The sequence below is a fragment of the Cololabis saira genome, chromosome 24, assembly GCF_033807715.1.
Source record: "Cololabis saira isolate AMF1-May2022 chromosome 24, fColSai1.1, whole genome shotgun sequence".
Classification (NCBI taxonomy): domain Eukaryota; kingdom Metazoa; phylum Chordata; class Actinopteri; order Beloniformes; family Belonidae; genus Cololabis; species Cololabis saira.
The window spans coordinates 4,615,194-4,634,474 of record NC_084610.1 but is presented as its reverse complement, the minus strand read 5'-3'; the positions used below and the strand labels follow the sequence as shown (position 1 = coordinate 4,634,474).

The following is a 19,281-nucleotide window of genomic DNA, read 5'->3' as shown; positions in this document are numbered from 1 at the left end:
TGACTTTTTTCTCAACATTTCGACTTTTTTCTCGAAGTGCATAATGAAAAAAAAATCTTCCTCCTCTCCAATATTATTTTTTCTTTCGCTGCCTGGCCCTGATACTCTTCTGTACTAGTCATGAAAGGCATAAAGCGGAATGGTCTGGTTTGGTTGATCCGCTCCGGTCACGTGGTTCTCCGGCCGCGGCTCCGGTCACGTGGTTCTCAGGTCTCCGTCTCCAGCCGCGGCGACGCGCGCACTTTGCGCGCAGCCCCGTCTCCAGCAGCAGCGGGAGATGCGCGGATCCGCGTCCTGGTTTCCTCCGAGCCGCTCCGCTCTCCTCCCGATCCCCGTCTTCTCAACAAGTTCCCCTTTTTCCTATTAGTTTTGATTCTATTTAATTGTATTTATTTATTTCTCGTGCCGGGTCTGATGTTTCTCCTCCGAGCGTCATTTGGGAGAGGATGCGTCTGCTCGTCTTTGCGACTTTATTGGGAGTGTTTCTGGACGCAGGTAGGTGCAGCCGGGCTTTATGTGCGCAACAGGGACGTGTTGAGGATTACATTAATAAAGGAGCAATTCAGACGTTTATAGCGGCTGTGAATGACACGATGGGAACACTTTATCACGGCGCACTGTTCCATGACTGAATAAAACTTTATTTCCGCGGGAAATAAAACATTTTTCTGCTTTGGTAACTCTTTCTGCGCAAATCAAATATATCACAACACATATCCTGCCAGGGGGAAAGAGCAGGGATGAGCCGTGATGTTGCGTCTGGTGCTGGGTGTGCGGTGTGCTGCTCTGTCAGCTCATTAAGGGCGGACGGGGATAAAAACCCTGATTCATGTCATAAAAGAGCATAAAAATGGGAGAAAAGGTATTTTAGCGTCCCTGTTAATTCTCCTTTTCCTTAAATGAACATTTTTCTTCTTGCCTGTGCAATTGATGGAAAAATTGGGCACCAATCCCTCCTTTTTGGACCCTTTTTTCCCTTTTCTTTTATTTAAAGTAGGATCCCTTCAACGATTAAATTGATTTTTACTTTTTCACAGCTTAGCCTAGACAACTCAACTGTTGAGAGATCTGGGACAGGCTCCAGCAGATCCCCGTAACCCCAGAGAAGGAGATGATGGATAGATGGAGGAAAAAGATTCCCCTAAAGGTTGCACTGACGATTGTTGATGCATTTCTAAATAGAAGTAGAGAGCGTCCCTGCAACATCAAACGGAGGACGAGAGCTTCAGGTGATTGTGCACCTGATGCAGAACAGGTTTTCTTTCTAGCCTATAAAATAAATGTAGGGACATTTCCGAGGACTGATGAGCTGAGCTCCAGCCAGGAGAGGTTTTTACTGTTTTTTGTTTTTTTTTGGCTCTCCTGAAATCCTCCCCAGGTGATGGATGGAGGTTTTTAAAGGCGCTCGTTTGGCTGAGATTAATTAGGGCGGATGTGTGTGTGTGATCCATGCAGACCTATTTTATTCGCTTTGCTTGATAGTGCTGTCTTGTACTTCAGATCGATGATTGTTGCAGTTTTAATTAGGACACGGGTGATGTCTGTCAGCTTGAGAGGGGAGAAGAAAAGGCAGGTGTCTCTGCAGGACTTGAGTGTCTCTGCTGCTGTTGTAATGAAACCATCTCATTTCAATGCCACTTAACCACTTCTGCAGTATAATGGCTCCCATGAGCCATTGCATTGTAGGTTTCCTTTGGCTTTGAGCTGATATCTTGCCCTTTCTGTAAGCCCATACATATTGGACATCACAATGATGTCTCCAGGCAGCGTTGAAAGAAATGTGCAAAAAGCCACTCGGAGCTCTGAGAGTTATCTATGTGACAAGAGTTTTATTTTCTCTTCTCTCTAAGCACCTCTGGGGACGAGCGGCTCGGGGGTCATTCAGTCAGCCGCCTGTTCGGATTGTAAATGGAGTTTTATCACCTATAAAATCCACGGGTTAACAGTGAATTTAAAAGAGCTTCTCAGTGCTTTCACGCGCCTTATTCTCAACAGCATGCATGAGTTTATAACCGGTATGCTAAAAGCCATGAGATTGACAATAAAAACTGCAGAAAAACTGGAGATGATGTGCTTGGTAAAGTGGGAAGACCCTGACCCCGTCTTTTTACTTGCAGAAGTCACAACGGGGAAGATGAGAAATGTGCTGGAGTGTGAATGCTTATTGACGACGCCTCTGTGCCCTCAGAGAAAAACCTTTGACTCTAGTCCACAAAGAAGAAAATATACTTTCTTCTTCTCTTTTTTTCTTCAAAAGAGAGCTAAGAAAGAAATCTGACTTATGAAACATGCGACTATAGGAAATATGAGGACCTTTGTGATTTACTGAATGATCTGCAGAGGAAAGAACCGTGTCCAAGGCAGTGAGAAGAAAACAGACTTCAGTCGGGAGTCATTGATACTCAGATCTTCTGAAAATTAATTCAAACACTGAATAAAATATTTTGTTATTTTTTAATACTATTTATGAGTCACGTTTCAGCAGGCAACAAACTAAATTAGTGAAAAAGATGCTTTATTAAACATTGATGTTGACCAATTTATTTATTTTTTTATGATTGGCTTGTTTTTTTTTCTTACTTTTTGATACAAATGATATTATATGTTAATAAATGCATAAACGGAGCATAACCAAGCTAATAAAATCCACCAAGTCAGAATTTCCATATGGGTTAAAAGTGAGTGTTATGGGTCTGAAGCCGGTTCCTCCACAGCTTCTTGGTGGGATTTGTGGTGTTTTGTGGGAATCACCATGGCTCTGTATTAAGCCCATGACCCCGATATGGGACCAACACAATTTCTTATCTTATGCAGATTCAGCCCACTTGTATCCCAAATAGGCCCCTTATATTTAGCCCACATGTGCTGCACATTTAGGGCCAAAATGCTGAAACCGTGTAGGACTGATGTTATTTTACCCATTTCAAGTCCAAGCCAACTCTGGACCCAAGTAGTTTCCTTTAAACCCACATGGACGTCCTGACTGGATCCTGGAGGTCTGGCTTACTTCAATTTAGCAGAACATTAAAAAACAATCGAAGAGGCTGCAAAGCTTTGTCTTTTTTGTTGTTTTTTTAATCAAAAAATGTTGTCACCTTGAGAAGAAACAGGCCCCTCCCTCTCTGCTGTGCTTCAGCTCTGGTGCTGAATCCCGTCCTTGTAGAGGAAGCTGTGATATACTGGTTAGTAACCATGGCAACTTTTGGAGCGGCAGCTTTTTGACTCCTATTGGATGTTTTCTCTGAAAGTGAGACCACAAGTCTTTGCCTGCGTAAAGAGTTAGTGTTTACCGCGTACTGGGCGGCGTAAATGCAGGGGGTGATGCTGGCTGAAGCTGAGTTGGGGGGAGGGAGGAGAATTCGTTGTCGGCTGCCGCAGCGTAACATGACCTAACTTACGGGCATGCAGAAGGATTTTCAGAGGGGGTTTTTGTTGGACTGGTCCGGTCGGCCTCACCGACATCAGAAGACCTGGCAGACGCAGCGCTGGCTGCAGGAGGTGGAGCAGATTACCAGCAGTTACCAGCGGGTTACCTGCTCCACCTCCACCATTTCAGTCGTGGTTGCTGCAAGGATGGACCATCTTGGTTCCTGTAATATTCTGTCATGGCGTTCTCAGCTCTGAGGCTGAAGAGCTCGCGGACTTTGTTTCACCAGTTTCTCACTTTGCAGTTGCACTTTCACGTCTTGCTGTTGTTACTCTGATCAGCTGTTTCCTGTTTTGTTGGGGGGTGAACTCCCCTTGGTAGGTTGCACTCACATAACGTAATCAACCAATCCCACCCGGGTCCCACCGTTCCATATTCACATCGGAGCAGGCCCGACCCTTAAAGGAGTCTGTAAGAGCCATTTGTGTTATTGTACCAAATGTGTTTATCTTGTGTTTTTGGTAGCCTTCCGTCCACTAGGGGGAGCAGTCATACCATCAATTAGCACGGCCTATTTAATCAAGGTGTAATCACACACAGGTGGCTGTGTGGAGGCAAAAGGTTTTTTGACCGTGTGTTCGGGCGAATGGGACAACAAGAAATAGCAGGTGGATATTTATGTTCGTTTATTTTATGTTTACAAAGGTGACAAGTGGCAATACCTGGTTGAACAATAAAATGATATTGGAAACATTGGAACATTGGAAAGGCTCGTATTTGCACGCGTCATACTGAACTCTAAGCACAGCCAGGCAGTGACGGTTTGATGAGCAAATGGCTGTTACAGAGTCATTTACGGGACCAACCCTGGTCCTTTGGGGAAAGACACACAGGGGATTGGGTTATTAGTTTGTCTCAGGTATTACTGTCAGACATTTGTGGGCATTTTAACCAACTTTACAAAAAGATTCTGTTGAAATAGTTTGAAAAGATGCTTCAAGGCTCCAATTAATACTGATGCCTCATTCATGATGTTGGATAACCATTTCCTTTCAAGCTGGAGCATTCCGTGTTAAATGAAATATAATGAAATTAAAGAAACATCAATGGAAGATCTATCAAACTGTAATCCTACTTTCCAAAACACTCCAACATATTGGACCTTTCACTGAATTGCTGATCTGGGCAGGGATGGGGACGAGCGTTAAGCCTGAATATCTTTCCTTTTCTCCTCGTCTGGGACAGGAAACGCCCTTCAGATCCAGTGCTACCAGTGTGAGGAGATGAAGCACAATGACTGCTCGACGCCGGAGTTCATCGTCAACTGCACGGTCAACGTGCAGGACATGTGCCAGAAGGAGGTGCTGGTCAAACCTGACGGTAAGGGAGGGGAGGCTGCTGGGGACGCTTTAACCCTGGTACTGTGTTCGGGTCAAAATCACCTCATTCTCCTATCCTTCCTTCCTCCTGCTCTCTCCTTCCTTCTCCCTTCCTCTTTTCTCCCTTCCTTCCCTTCTTTCATTGTTTTCTCCCTTCCTTCCTTCCTTCCTTCTTTCCTCCTGCTCTCTCCTTCCTTATTCCCTTCCTCTTTCCTTCCTTCCTTCCTTCCTTCCTTCCTTCCTTCCTTCCTTCCGTCCTTCCTTCCTTCCTTCTTTCCTTCTTTTCATTCTTCCTTCCTTCCTTCCTTCCTTCCTTCTTTTCATTCTTCCTTCTTTCTTTCCTTCCTTTCTTCCTTCCTTTTCTCCCTTCCTTCCTTCCTTCTTTTTATTCTTCCTTCTTTCCTTCCTTCCTTTCTCCCTTCCTTCCTTTCTTTCTTTCTTACTTCCTTCCTTCCTTCCTTCCTTCCTTCCTTCCTTACTTCTTTTTCCTTCTTTTCATTCTTCCTTCTTTCCTTCCTTCCTTTCTCCCTTCCTTCCTTCCTTCCTTCCTTCCTTCCTTCCTTCCTTCTTTCCTCCTGCTCTCTCCTTCCTTATTCCCTTCCTCTTTCCTTCCTTCCTTCCTTCCTTCCTTCCGTCCTTCCTTCCTTCCTTCTTTCCTTCTTTTCATTCTTCCTTCCTTCCTTCCTTCCTTCCTTCCTTCCTTCCTTCCTTCTTTCCTCCTGCTCTCTCCTTCCTTATTCCCTTCCTCTTTCCTTCCTTCCTTCCTTCCTTCCTTCCTTCCTTCCTTCCTTCCTTCCTTCCTTCCTTCTTTTCATTCTTCCTTCTTTCTTTCCTTCCTTTCTTCCTTCCTTTTCTCCCTTCCTTCCTTCCTTCTTTTTATTCTTCCTTCTTTCCTTCTTTCCTTCCTTCCTTTCTCCCTTCCTTCCTTCCTTCCTTCCTTTCTTTCTTCCTTCCTTCCTTCCTTCCTTCCTTCCTTCCTTCCTTCCTTCCTTCCTTACTTCTTTTTCCTTCTTTTCATTCTTCCTTCTTTCCTTCCTTCCTTCCTTCCTTCCTTCCTTCCTTCCTTCCTTACTTCCTTCCTTCCTTACTTCTTTCTTTCCTTCTTTTCATTCTTCCTTCTTTCTTTCCTTCCTTCTTTCCTTTCTTCCTTCCTTCCTTCCTTCCTTCCTTCCTTCCTTCCTTCCTTCCTTCCTTCCTTCCTTCCTCCCTTCCTCCTTCCTTGACCCAAAGACAGCACAAGGGTTAATCCATGAAGGTAAAGGACTGTAGATTCCTTGAGAAGTCATCAGGTTTTTAGCAGCAATAGATGACGTTGTAAAGTGTCAGAGGTGCGAGTGTGTGTGGTTGGTGGCGGTGTGGACTCTCAGGTGTTACTGCTCCATGAGGATAATTAGAGCTGAGAAAAGCAAACGTGTGTGTGGCGAAGCAGCACTGGCTTTTCAATTAAAGTTCCTGTTTTATCTTCAGAAGAAAAGGAGCCACCTGGAAACACGAGCAAGCTCCCGGAGGGTGCACAACCTCACAGTTTTAATTTAATCCACTTTATTTATTTATTTGACATCCCACCGGAGACGAGCGGTGGCTTGTGCTCGGGCCCCGACCCCGACCCGCACGCCAGCGTCTTCTTAAAAGCCCGTTTAATTGGCGGTGACGTTCACACCTTTGACTTTTTAAAGAAAACCACAACAAAAACATTCCTTAACGACTCCAGCTATCGCTTCCTTTTTCTTCAAATGGCTTTTTAATCCTCCCGTTGCAGCGACTGATCCCCCGAACGGGCCGAGCAGCCTCCTGTGATGTGCGTCGCGGTAGGCATTGTTATCCCTTTCTGCTCTTTCTTTGCTTGACTTCAAAGACCTGGACCCGTCTATTGATGTGCAACAAAAATCCAGACCTCACAGACATATCCAGCCGGGTTTTTTTTCATAAACCTGTATAAATAAGGCTGCATTAAAACAAATAAATGAACAAACCCCCTTCCAGCCAGCATTATCTCTGGACAGCCTCATCCCGCTCGTTTGTCAGAGCCCGTCTTTGACAAACGAGCCTCTCTGTGGAAGTGGAGATGCTCTTTGATGCTGCTGGCTAACAAACGCTGCACACGCGCTGACAAACATGCAGGTTTAGCCATAAAACGCAGAAAATATCCACATAAAAAGCACCCGAATGCACAGGTGCTGTGTCAGCACTTGGGTTTATCGCTAAAGGAAGAAACGTTCTGGAGTTAAACCAACCCAACGTCTATTACTGGATGGTGAGGAATGGGAACGGATGTTAGGGACCTAAACAACATAAATCAAAACAGTTTGGAGCTAATTCAGAATAAATTGCTGTTTCAAGACACAAACGTGAACAGTAGTTAGAGTCCCTAGAGACGGACTAAAGTCATTATGAGTGTGTATAAAAGGTTTATGATAAACTGTTTGATTAGGAGTCTTCGTCCCCTGATGTCACACTCTATTTTGTCCTAAATATTCAAGCCGGTCCTCCTCCTGCAGTGATTGAAGGCAGTTTTATCATCATCTGTTGACGACGTCTCGTATAAACTTTTAACAGGGAAACAGTGATCAGACAAAGATGACAAAAGTTCCCTAACTTAGTGCTACGTCTCCTGCAGACAGAATCACAGAAGGAGAATTCGTTTTTTGTCAGAAGGTTTAAATAGGAATGTGTTTGGACGCAGTTCTGCTGCCGCCAAGGCCACATTAAATGTGGTATTTCTGTAAACACATATTCCTTTGAAACTTAAATCTGTTTCCTTTCTCATCATTGTGGTCCATACTGAAAGTTTACACTTAACAACGAACAAGACCTGGGATTGTTTCAGCTCAAATATCTTCCTTCAAATTCATGCATATTCACTCGTAGATGTCTCGTTCAGTGACCCCGAAACTCTTTTAAAAGTGCTAGCACAGGTATCAGCAACCCGCGGCCCTAGAGCTGCATGCGGCTCTTTAGCGCCGCCCTAGTGGCTCCTGGAGCTTTTTCAAAAATTTTTGACCTTTTATTTCCTTTTTTTCTTCTTCTTTTTTCTATTTTTCCTTTTTTTCTTCTTTTTTCCTTTTTTTCTTCCTTTTTTCTTTCCTTTTTAATCGTGACATTTCGATTTTTTTCTCGACATTTCGACTTTTTTCACGAAATTTTAACTTTTTTCTCAAGATTGTACTTCAACATTAATCTTGAAATTTCAACTTTTTTCTCAACATTAACTCTTTTTTCGAAGTGCATAATGAAAAAAAAATCTTCCCCCAGTTCTAACTAATATAGAAACATGCAGCATGTGCTTCTTCATTCTAAGGCTTATACAAGACTTTTCATTTTTTGTGGCTCCAGACATATTAGTTTTGTGTTTTTGGTCCAATATGGCTCTTTCAACATTTTGGGTTGCCGACCCCTGGACTAAACCAACAAAACAAAACAAAATTAAACATGTAAAGCAAAACAAAAGTTTCTTTTTGTGGTTTTTATAAGCACATTTGGTTAACTGGCTTGTTATCTAACTAAGTCATGTCAGCATGATCCCAGCATTACTTGACAGCGTTTTGTTGGATTAGGTTGTGTTCAACCAAACAAAAGCCCTTAATGACTTCCTATCACGGTCTTGAAGTATTTTCTCAACGTGTTAGTCCACAAAAACCATTTTAGCATCTATGACCGATGTTTTAAAACTGTTTTAATCATTAAGAATCATTATTTCTGGAGTCTTTGTTACGACACTCCCACATGGTGAACAGCTGATAACGGAGGCAATTTTCAGTAAATAACAGAGAGATTATTGTGTGACGTTTTCAGAATATTGGGGAGAAAAGTGAGAAATATCCACTTTAAATGACTGCCGGTTCATTATCAGTCCAGCACCAAAGTTCTAGCTGCTGCAGCCTGTTATTGATGCCAGGACCTGCTGCATGTCTCTATCACTTCACCCATGAATACTGCTCACAGGCTGCAGGAGGAAGATAGGGCTGCATGGAAATTTACATTGTGATGCAGACGAGTCACAATAGCTCCAAAACTTGCTCAGCCAGATAAAAGGTTGGTGGTGTAGATATGCTATAAAGTGTTTTTTATCCCTTTACGAGTACTACCCCCCAGACACCATCGCCTATAAATTCAAATTTCAAAGTGCCATGATCTGTTCAAGGCCACCTTTTTTGTTTCTTTTTCCTTTTACTAATGTAGCTGGAGGTGGAGGAGAGTCTTTGTTCTTCTAACGTCACCAGCTGGAGTATATAGTGACATAAAAGTGACATTTGTTTGGCCGTCCTCGCCCATGAAGGTGTTCCCGCTAGAGGGAACGACCATCAAGCTTCTGGATAGAGGCTCCGAAACCCAGTCAACCCCCGCTGACCGTGTTTAAATGTCCAACTTTAGAGCAGAAATAAACACTTTTAGACGCTGGTTCAAAGAATCGTTTTAGTCTCAATCCTTTGATTTCACACCCATGACAACTTTGAGGGAGATGGATTTTTTTATACCACGCTAGGAGAGTTTATATAAAGCATTGAATGTATTTCTAATACAGGGGTCGGCAACCCAAAATGTTGAAAGAGCCATATTGGACCAAAAAAACAAATATGTCTGGAGCCGCAGAAAATGAAAAGTCTTGGAAGCCTTAGAATGAAGGCAACACATGCTGCATGTTTCTATATTAGTTATAACTGAGGGAAGATTTTTTTTTTCATTATGCACTTCGAAAAAAAAAGTAGAAATGTCGAGAAAAAAGTCAAAATGTCGAGATTAATGTTGAAGTACAATCTCAAGAAAAAAGTCGAAATGTTGAGAAAAAAGCCAAAATCTCGAGAAAAAAGACGAAATATCGAGAAAAAAGTCGAAATTTCGAAAAAAAAAAAAGTCAAAATTTTGAGAAAAAAGTTGAAATGTCGAGATTAAAAAGGAAAGGAAAAAGGAAGGGAAAAAAGAAGAAAGAAAAAAAGGAAAAAAAAAGGTAAAACATTTTTGAAAAAGCTCCAGGAGCCACCAGGGCGGCGCTTAAGAGCCACGGGTTGTCGTTACCGTTCTAATATGATTGATTGACAGTCGGCTCAGCCAATGACTGGCAGTTATCACTTGCTGTGATGCTACCCTCTATAGCTGTACACTGATTTTGATCAAATCTATAGAGCCGTCCTCATCTCTGATACTGCTGCTGAAACAACATTAACAACGAGTACCGATCTCCACCGGGACACTGGACTAGCTGACGCTTAGCTAGTTGGGGGTGTCCCCACTCCCCAGACTGTTGGGGCTCCGTCCTGGCCGAGGTCCAGGTGAAGGGATTTGACTGGGAGCGGACGATGCAGTTGGTAAATCTTGGAGGATTCCTGGCCGACCTGGAAGGTTGCTTGGCTGGATTAGTTCCTGTTCCTGGTAAAGTCTGTTTTTACCATGTGATGATCACGTGATCCGGAAACAATGTTCGGGGCAACATAATGTGTTCAAACCCAAGCAGCGCTCTGAAGTTCTCCAGCTCTGAAACACTCCTGGTGGGATGTGACATTTGTTTTTCCTGCTCTTTTCCTCTCTCATTACTACCTGGAGTTGTCTTGATTCCCTGTACCGCTGCACCTTCATCGCTGTTGATGTGGGACGTAATGAGGTAAAGAGATACGCAGTATCAGGAATCCAACGCTTCCAGGAGAATCATGACAATAAAATGTTCCTTCAAATGGAACTGAGACAGATTTGGACCTGAAGAAGAGCTCCTTGATGGGTCTTTGATAACTAATAATCTCCCACCATGTAATGCCATTTCAAGAGTGTCTGGTCCCTTCACACGAGACAAAGCGGGTCATAAACCGACACTTGTGCACACTCCCAACCCCGTCAAGAACCTTATTACGCCTCATCTGAAGCCCATGTACATTTAAAACGATGACAGTCAAGCCTCCTCCAGCCGCTTGGAGTGTAGCGCGTGGCAGGGTGACAACGTTACCTTGATGTTCTGAAGGAGATGGGAAAGCAGGTGGCTCGGTGTTTGACAAGCACCCTTGTGATTGGATATTTAGAGGTTCGGTGCTGGAACGGCAGCTCTCCGTGGCGTCCTTGAGAGAAACAGCCAAGCAGAGCAGCCACGCTACAGATGGTAATTTCATGCTTGTGCACGAAAGAGTTCCAATGCTTTTCTTTATAAATGTGTGCTCTCACCACGACCGCACAAAGGCTGGGCAGCAGGACAAATCCTCGGCTATGCATGCTACGAGATAAAGGAAGCTTCTGCTGCCAGGGATTGAATTTATGTGAATTTGATCTAATCAAAACTTTTCCTTTTGCTCACTAAAAGGAAATTTAATTTACAGAAAAAAGAAAACACAAGATAAAAAATGCAATAAGGACAGCACATATAAGATAAAACATACCGTAGAAACACATAACAAATAGAACCAATATGGAGAAACATTACTTAAGAGAGCAGCTCTGGGGTGCAATAAGAAATCCCCGCTTTTTATACAAATTACATAAAGAAACACACTGACAAATATCAGTTAATAAGAGCAGACTGAAAATCAATGTTCCATAACTCAAACAGCGCAATAAAATGCTGCAGCGGGGCAAAACAAAGGACTCTTAAAGGCAACATGTTCAATCTTAGAAATCTAATTACAGCAGAGAAACTGATGGGGCTGAGGTTATGTTTTGCAAATGTCCATCTCAGCGCTGAGTAAGCGCTCCAATAATCCAGCTTTCTGTGTCTTTGAAATCAGGCTGCTCTGTTATTTCTGCCTGTCCTGCAGGGATCCATTATCGGAAGTCCTGCGCGTCCTCCGGGGCGTGCCTCATCGCCTCCTCCGGCTACCAGCAGTTCTGCACCGGCAGGCTGAACTCGGTGTGCATCACCTGCTGCAACACGCCGCTCTGCAACGGCCCCAAGAGGAAGCGGCCCTTCCCGTCGGCGGCAGCGCCGAGCCGGCCTCGGCTCCTCCTCCCGCTGGCCCTGCTGCTCCTCCCGCTGGCGTAGACGCTCCCGCCACTTCACAGCTGTACAGTTATGCTCACATTCTCAGTTAGTCTCCTGTATTTGATGGGACTGTCCTCTAATCTACTCCAACAGGCAAACTAGTATGTTATTCACAAGCTTTTGATCCGAGAGAAATCATACATCTCAATGAAACCTTAGATTTTAAGCTTTATAGCATTTTAACACCCATTCAACATGATTTAGGACCTGTGCAAAACAAATATGTGCAAATGAGTAAATCTGATTGGAGTGTACTGATTTCAGGCCTCAGGCAAGGCAGCCATATAACGAATGGCGCCGTGGCTGAATATGGTGAAAACCTGAAGAGATGGGGGAAGTATATTATTTAGAAAAACAAAGTTGATGGACTTCAGATGTGTAAAGCAGCACCACGGAGGAGCGTTGCTGTTTTGTTTTGTTTTGTTTTGTTCCTTTTTTTGCTCTGGGGGCCCCCTACAGTTCAGATTTTGGTCCAGCATCGTTAAAAATACCCGTTACCAAAGCCCCGCCCAAAGATACTGCTGCATGTGGATCTGTTTACCGGTATAATCACCCAGTCTACTGAACAAACAAAGACTACAGATGAAACCCAACATAGTAACACCTGAAAGCTGTAATGAGCCCTGATATTCTTTTTTCTGCCATGCTGTGGTCAAAGTGGGCAAAAGCACTGAACACAAACTCGGAAAAGCCGCAATCAGAAACGACCAGGAAGCTAAATTAGCTTTACAAAAGCAGCTGACACAAAATGAAGCGAGCTGGAAACTAGCTTGGCGCACTAAAGCTCACAGAACCTGACAGGAATTGGCAGAAAACTCTCGTTTCAGTTAAAAACATTACACCCGCACCGTGTCGTAACCTTTGCAGAAGTGCCTGGGACGACCACCAGGGGGCGGCTCCAACACCGGCTCACTGACCTCCATGTTAAAATGTCCAACTTTAGAGCAGAAATCAAATAGATGGATAATTAGGGGCGGTAGCTGTTAGCTGTCGTCACTTTAGCTACTTAGCGCTTAGCATATCCCGCAAGCTTGACGTGAGACCAAAAATGTATCATCACTTTCATATAAAGGCTGTTATGGCTGGTTGTGTTAATGCTGCTAACAGGCCCCTGCGACAGGTCTGCGTTGGCATGGAAGAGTCCGGGCGTGAAGGCTCTCCTGCTCTCCTGCTGTCCGCTAGCCAGAGCTAGCCGGCCCCTGGTGTAGCCGGAACAGGCCAGGATCTTGTTTCTCTCTACTTCTGGTCCTTGGCTTCTCCGACACCAGTGCCCTGATCGGACCGAGAGTCGGAGCCCACCAGCTTGTGGCTAACAGAGCTAGCGTAGCTAGATAAGTGCGCTTGTGAAACGTCGTCCGTCACAGCCGAAGTACCAGTGAAATCTAAAGTCAAGTGTGGTTGAAATCCCCAGACGTTTATGGCCGATACCTCCAGTTTAGACCCGTGAAGACTTTAAATGGCAAAATATCCCACAATGCATTTCACATCCACTAGAACAAGTAACAGCAGAGGAGAAAATATTAAAAGAAAAAGTTATAACCTAATTGATGTGTAATAGAATATAGTGTTAAGATGTTTTCATGAGAGATTAACGTTGTTCTGACTTCAAATTTGACATTTTTAGGCCTCTCGTAACATATGTCAGCCGTTTGTGGTGATTAATATGCATGCCAGCTGTTTCTGCGTGCATATTTATCACTATAAACGTCGGAGGCGCGCTGCCGCTGCTAGCATTCATGTGAGTATTGCGAATCACAGACACGTTGCATATCTTTTGTAGGACTTGCACGACCAACGATGAAGACAAACAGGTCCGAACCTCACAGTCGTATCAGGGTGTCGGTCTCATGTTTGGCTGTAAGAAGCATTAATATCACGTATCTTTGTATCAGGATCCTTGAAGGACGGACGTTCAAGGAAACTACTGATGTAAGCAAAGCTGAATCAACAAATGTTTTTCTCGCAGGAGCAGCTGACTTTTCGCTTAATATCCTTTGCTTTTTGTCAAGTGGGGTGTTTGTGAACATTCTTGACGCTTTCGCTTGTGTTCTTTTAAGTCATTCATGACATGAAAGCGCCGTGGGTTCTTACAGCGCTTCCTGCCGTCGTTGCATGGATCACGTTGTATTTTAAACGTTAAAAGTTTCTGGATGTTCTAACCCGGGCTATAAAACTGAATTTTGAGGTTTTTGAGGCAGCTTGCTGCACATCATTCTGTCACTTTTACGCATATTATCCACTGCCACACTGAATCGATTGTCATTTAACTGCAGGGGATATGAAGGATGCTGAAATGGTTTTGAAAGACCCAATAGATTTATCTTTTTCTTTCACCCTCATCCATAAAATTGAAATGATTGTCCCAGAATAAAAAGCTTATTAGTGACATTAATGAGAGTTCATATTACTTTGTGAAATGAGATATTGAACTGTTTTTGGACTAAAGGGCACTAAATGATAACGTTTATGTAACTTGGTGCACTATGAAGAACGATCTCAAGATTAAAAGTCAGTCCAGATCGCTGCAAGAAGAAATCTGAGCAGTCTGATGTGCTTACAAACTTTCATATTTATATTCCCCCTTTTTCTGCTCGCTTTAGGTTCATCTCTCAGCTTGTACAGTATTGTTGGTAAATATTAATAGTGACTGTGCTGTGGACCAAAAAAAACAGTGCTCACATTCTCACGTTGTATTTCAAAGCTGCACATGACTGGTTTTAGGGCAGAAGAATAATCCACCGGTGACATTGTTTCACAGTATTTTATTCATGAGATCTGAGCAATGTTCAAGGTGGTTTTTCTCCTTTTTTTTATTTATTTCCTCTGAATGGTCCTCTGTGAAGAGTAACGCTGTATTCTGCTGACGTGATGTAAATAAATGTTGCAGAAATCTGAGCTCTGATTTTAGTTATTCCAAAAGGCCTTCCTGTAAAACTATTCTCTTTGAAACTCACACGGGAAACTTGAAACTTCTTGTCTTTACTTTTCTCTCCTACTTTTCTACGGTACTAAAAATGTATCTTTTCCAAGATTTGAGCAAATATTTAGGTGTTTAACTAACTTCTAAATCAAAAACAAAATCCTGTATTTGGGACCTCCTCCGTCTAAAATGATCACATTTCACGAGTGGTTGAGGGACTTGTGACATCACAGACCCAGATCAGAGAATTATCCGACCGTCTCATCTTTATTTCTACCCATTTTACTGCATTTGTAGTAAGTTGGTGACTCCACCCCCTAAATCCAGCCCATGTGATCGGAGCTGTGAAGACGTGGTTGGAAATGGACCTGTAAGTATCTCTGTGGTGTTATCACCAAAACATGTCACTGGAATGTTATTAAGACCTCAGGTGCAAAGGACTTCAGAAGTTAGTAAGAACCACAGATAAACTTTGTGGCAGCTTGTCCATGTGTTTTTCACATGTGAAACACGAGGACCCATATCCCATTGACGGTTTTGTTTCCATGAGCATCACATGACCTACACATGGCTGTCAACCGAACCTGACTACATTGAAGGTGTTAGGTCAGGGATCGGCAACCCACGCCCTAGTGGCTCCCTGGAGCTTTTTAAAAAATGTTTCACCTTTTTTTTTTCCTTTTTTTTCTTCTTTTCTTCCTCTTTTTTTCTCCTTTTTTTTCTTTTTTTCTTTTTTTTCCCATTTTTTCTCTTTTTTTCTTCCTTTTTCCTTTCCTTCTTAATCTCGACATTTCGACTTTTTTCTCGACATTTCGACTTTTTTCTCGAAATTTCGACTTTTTTCTCGAAGTTCGAAATGAAAAAAAAACATCTTCCCCCAGTTATAACTAATATAGAAACATGCAGCATGTGTTGCCTTCATTCTAAGGCTTATACAAGACTTCATTTTTTGCGGCTCCAGACATATTTGTTTTTTGTGTTTTTAGTCCAATACGGCTCTTTCAACATTTTGGGTCGCCGACCTCTGTGTTAGGTATTTTAAACCTGCTCGTTGATATGAGAAAGAAGAAACTTAGTTAGAAATAAAGACAAACAACTTATATCGATTGAAGTTTTTCTTATTGGAGATTCAAAGTAAACTTACACACAGACCTTTTCTGTTCAGCAGACAACCAACAGAATATGCATCATAGTTTTCTACTGACAAAAATGCAAATATGAGATTAATGATTACAGGATAATTATCTGAATTGGTGGGGAGGAACCGTGGTTTAGACTTAGCCGTCCCTTCGTTGCAGCCTTGATTGGTCCCTATCACTCAGCTCTCTTCGTCCTCTTTCACCCCAAACATTGTGGCATTGGTCTTGTACTACAGTAACCACTCTTGGCTGTCTCCTCTCCGTCGCTGTTTGCTTGAGATAAGGGAACTACTTCAGGTGATTAAGAGCTAAAGACATGGGTGATACCTCCATACCATGCAGGCTTTGCCTGTGTAAGAGTGTGAGCCAGGCCATAACACACAAATGGGCCTTTTCAATCTATCTCCCAGTTCTCTGCAACTCCTGAAAAGGCTAAAATAAATGTATTCCTTACAAAAGCCTCATCCAGGTGGATCCTTTCCAAACACAGAGAAGATAAGTGACATTGAAAGTGATCTTTTGTGTCTTAGATGTTTCCCTGCTCCAACAGGCCTAATCCCAGTGGACAGACAACCAAGGTCTGCTCAGGTCTTTTACTGGTCGACTGATTCGCATCACGTGTTGGAGCAGGGAAACACCTGGACCTGGACTGGAGAAATACCGGTGGGCGACGACGGAAACAATGATTTCCCTCTCTGCTCGTGATTTCCTCCCATGCGGAGCAGCTAAATGCCCCTCAGCCCCACGCCTGCTCCTCATCTGCATATACTTCCCACAGTCCAGACATCACAAGTGTCTCCAAGTAATTGCATCCCCAACAATGCAGTTACTGACATGACGCCACCATTCCGCATTGGACACCATCATCCAGCTTGTGAGACCAACCTGATCTCACAAAAATCCGTGAAATGCCCACGACCTCTCACCACTATTTTCCGTGGTACCAACACGGAAACTGGTAAAATTACGTGTGGGCACCACGGATATTGTACCATGCAAAGTCAATGGGATCCGTGGTCGTGATATATACACGGATTATGACATTATTATTATTTATATATTATTCTTTGTTATAGTGGCTAAATTATGCGTTTTTGTCGCGCAAGGTACGGTTTTTTACTGTCAGTTTGTAAAAACATGTTTTTAATGCTGTTTTAGCAGTGTTTTAATGAGGTTTTAATCTGAGCACCACGGATATAGTACTATGCAAAGTCAATGGGGGCGTGGTCGTGATATATACACGAATTATGACATTATTATTATTTATATATTATTCTTTGTTATAGTGGCTAAATTATGCGTTTTTGGCGCGCAACGTACTGTTTTTTAATGTCAGTTTGTAAAAGCCCGTTTTTAACGCTGTTTTAGCAGTGTTTTAATGAGGTTTTAATCTGAGCACCACGGATATAGTACTATGCAAAGTCAATGGGGGCGTGGTCGTGATATATACACGAATTATGACATTATTATTATTTATATATTATTCTTTGTTATAGTGGCTAAATTATGCGTTTTTGTCGCGCAACGTACTGTTTTTTAATGTCAGTTTGTAAAAGCCCGTTTTTAACGCTGTTTTAGCAGTGTTTTAATGAGGTTTTAATCTGACCACCACGGATATAGTACTATGCAAAGTCAATGGGGGCGTGGTCGTGATATATACACGAATTATGACATTATTATTATTTATATATTATTCTTTGTTATAGTGGCTAAATTATGCGTTTTTGTCGCGCAACGTACTGTTTTTTAATGTCAGTTTGTAAAAGCCCGTTTTTAACGCTGTTTTAGCAGTGTTTTTATGAGGTTTTAATCTGACCACCACGGATATAGTACTATGCAAAGTCAATGGGGGCGTGGTCGTGATATATACACGAATTATGACATTATTATTATTTATATATTATTCTTTGTTATAGTGGCTAAATTATGCGTTTTTGTCGCGCAACGTACTGTTTTTTAATGTCAGTTTGTAAAAGCCCGTTTTTAACGCTGTTTTAGCAGTGTTTTTATGAGGTTTTAATCTGACCACCACGGATATAGTACTATGCAAAGTCAATGGGGGCGTGGTCGTGATATATACACGAATTATGACATTATTATTATTTATATATTATTCTTTGTTATAGTGGCTAAATTATGCGTTTTTGTCGCGCAACGTACTGTTTTTTAATGTCAGTTTGTAAAAGCCCGTTTTTAACGCTGTTTTAGCAGTGTTTTTATGAGGTTTTAATCTGACCAGCACGGATATAGTAGCCTACTATGCAAAGCAACCTGATCTCACAAAAGTCTGGGAAATGCCCACGACCTATTTCCGTGGTACCAACACGGAAAGTGGTATAATTCCGTGTGACCACCACGATATAGTACTATGCAAAGTCAATGGGATCCATGGTCGTGATATACACACGGATAATGCCCACGACCTATTTTCCGTGGTACCAACACGGAAAGTGCTATAATTCCGTGTGACCAACACGGATATAGTACTGTGCAAAGTCAATGGGATCCGTGGTCGTGATATATACACGTTTTTTGACATTATTATTATTTATATATTATTCTTTGTTAAAGTGGCTAAATTATGCGTTTTTGTTGCGCAAGGTACGGTTTTTTACTGTCAGTTTGTAAAAACATGTTTTTAACGCTGTTTTAGCAGTGTTTTAATGAGGTTTTAATCTGACCACCACGGATATAGTACTATGCAAAGTCAATGGGAGGCGTGGTCGTGATATATACACGTTTTATGACATTATTATTATTTATATATTATTCTTTGTTATAGTGGCTAAATTATGCGTTTTTGGCGCGCAAGGTACGGTTTTTACTGCCAGTTTGTAAAAACATGTTTTTAACGCTGTTTTAAGAAGAGACAGGCGATATTTAAAGTTTCTCCCATTTCGTCAACCACAGGGGATTCCCTGGGCGTCCCCTCTACGTCATAGAGTGACGAGGGGGGATCCTGATCACGTGACGGATCCCCCCGAATAATAATGATAATGCTAATGATAATAGTAATATTAATAATAATAATAATAATAATAATAATAATAAGAAGAAGAAGAAGAAGAAGAAGAAGAAGAAGAAGAAGAAGAAGAAGAAGAAGAAGAAGAAGAAGAAGAAGAAGAAGAAGAAGAAGAAGAAGAAGAAGAAGAAGAAGAAGAAGAAGAAGAAGAAGAAGAAGAAGAATGATAATAATAATAAGAATGATGATAATAATAATGATAATGATACTAATAATAATAATAACAATGATGATAATAATAATAATAATAATAATAATAATAATAATAATAATAATAATAATAATAATAATAAGAAGAAGAAGAAGAAGAAGAAGAAGAAGAAGAAGAATGATAATAATAATAAGAATGATGATAATAATAATGATAATGATACTAATAATAATAATAACAATGATGATAATAATAATAATAATAATAATAATAATAATGCCGAAATTAATTAATTATTTATATTAATCATAATATTAATATTTAGTATAATAATAAATACACCTGTAG

The 19,281-nt window shown here is 41.8% G+C and overlaps 1 protein-coding gene across 1 annotated transcript; it reads left to right on the top strand.

Moving 5' to 3' along the window:
- Positions 1-262: 262 nt before the first annotated feature.
- On the top strand, positions 263-14,564 carry LOC133425009 (ly6/PLAUR domain-containing protein 1-like). Its single transcript, XM_061715647.1, has 3 exons — positions 263-495; positions 4,613-4,747; positions 11,478-14,564. The coding sequence occupies exons 1-3, from the start codon at positions 447-449 to the stop codon at positions 11,699-11,701; spliced, it is 408 nt and encodes a 135-aa protein (XP_061571631.1). The 5' UTR covers positions 263-446; the 3' UTR covers positions 11,702-14,564.
- The last annotated feature ends 4,717 nt before the right edge of the window (positions 14,565-19,281 follow it).

What these genes read in the sequence shown, in the direction of transcription:
- LOC133425009 (XM_061715647.1), top strand. Translation starts at nt 447, where the DNA reads ATGCGTCTGCTCGTCTTTGCGACTTTATTGGGAGTGTTTCTGGACGCA. An exon ending in GGGAGTGTTTCTGGACGCAG is followed by an intron (nt 496 to 4,612) that starts GTAGGTGCAGCC and finishes CGTCTGGGACAG; the next exon opens with GAAACGCCCTTCAGATCCAG. An exon ending in GGTGCTGGTCAAACCTGACG is followed by an intron (nt 4,748 to 11,477) that starts GTAAGGGAGGGG and finishes CCTGTCCTGCAG; the next exon opens with GGATCCATTATCGGAAGTCC.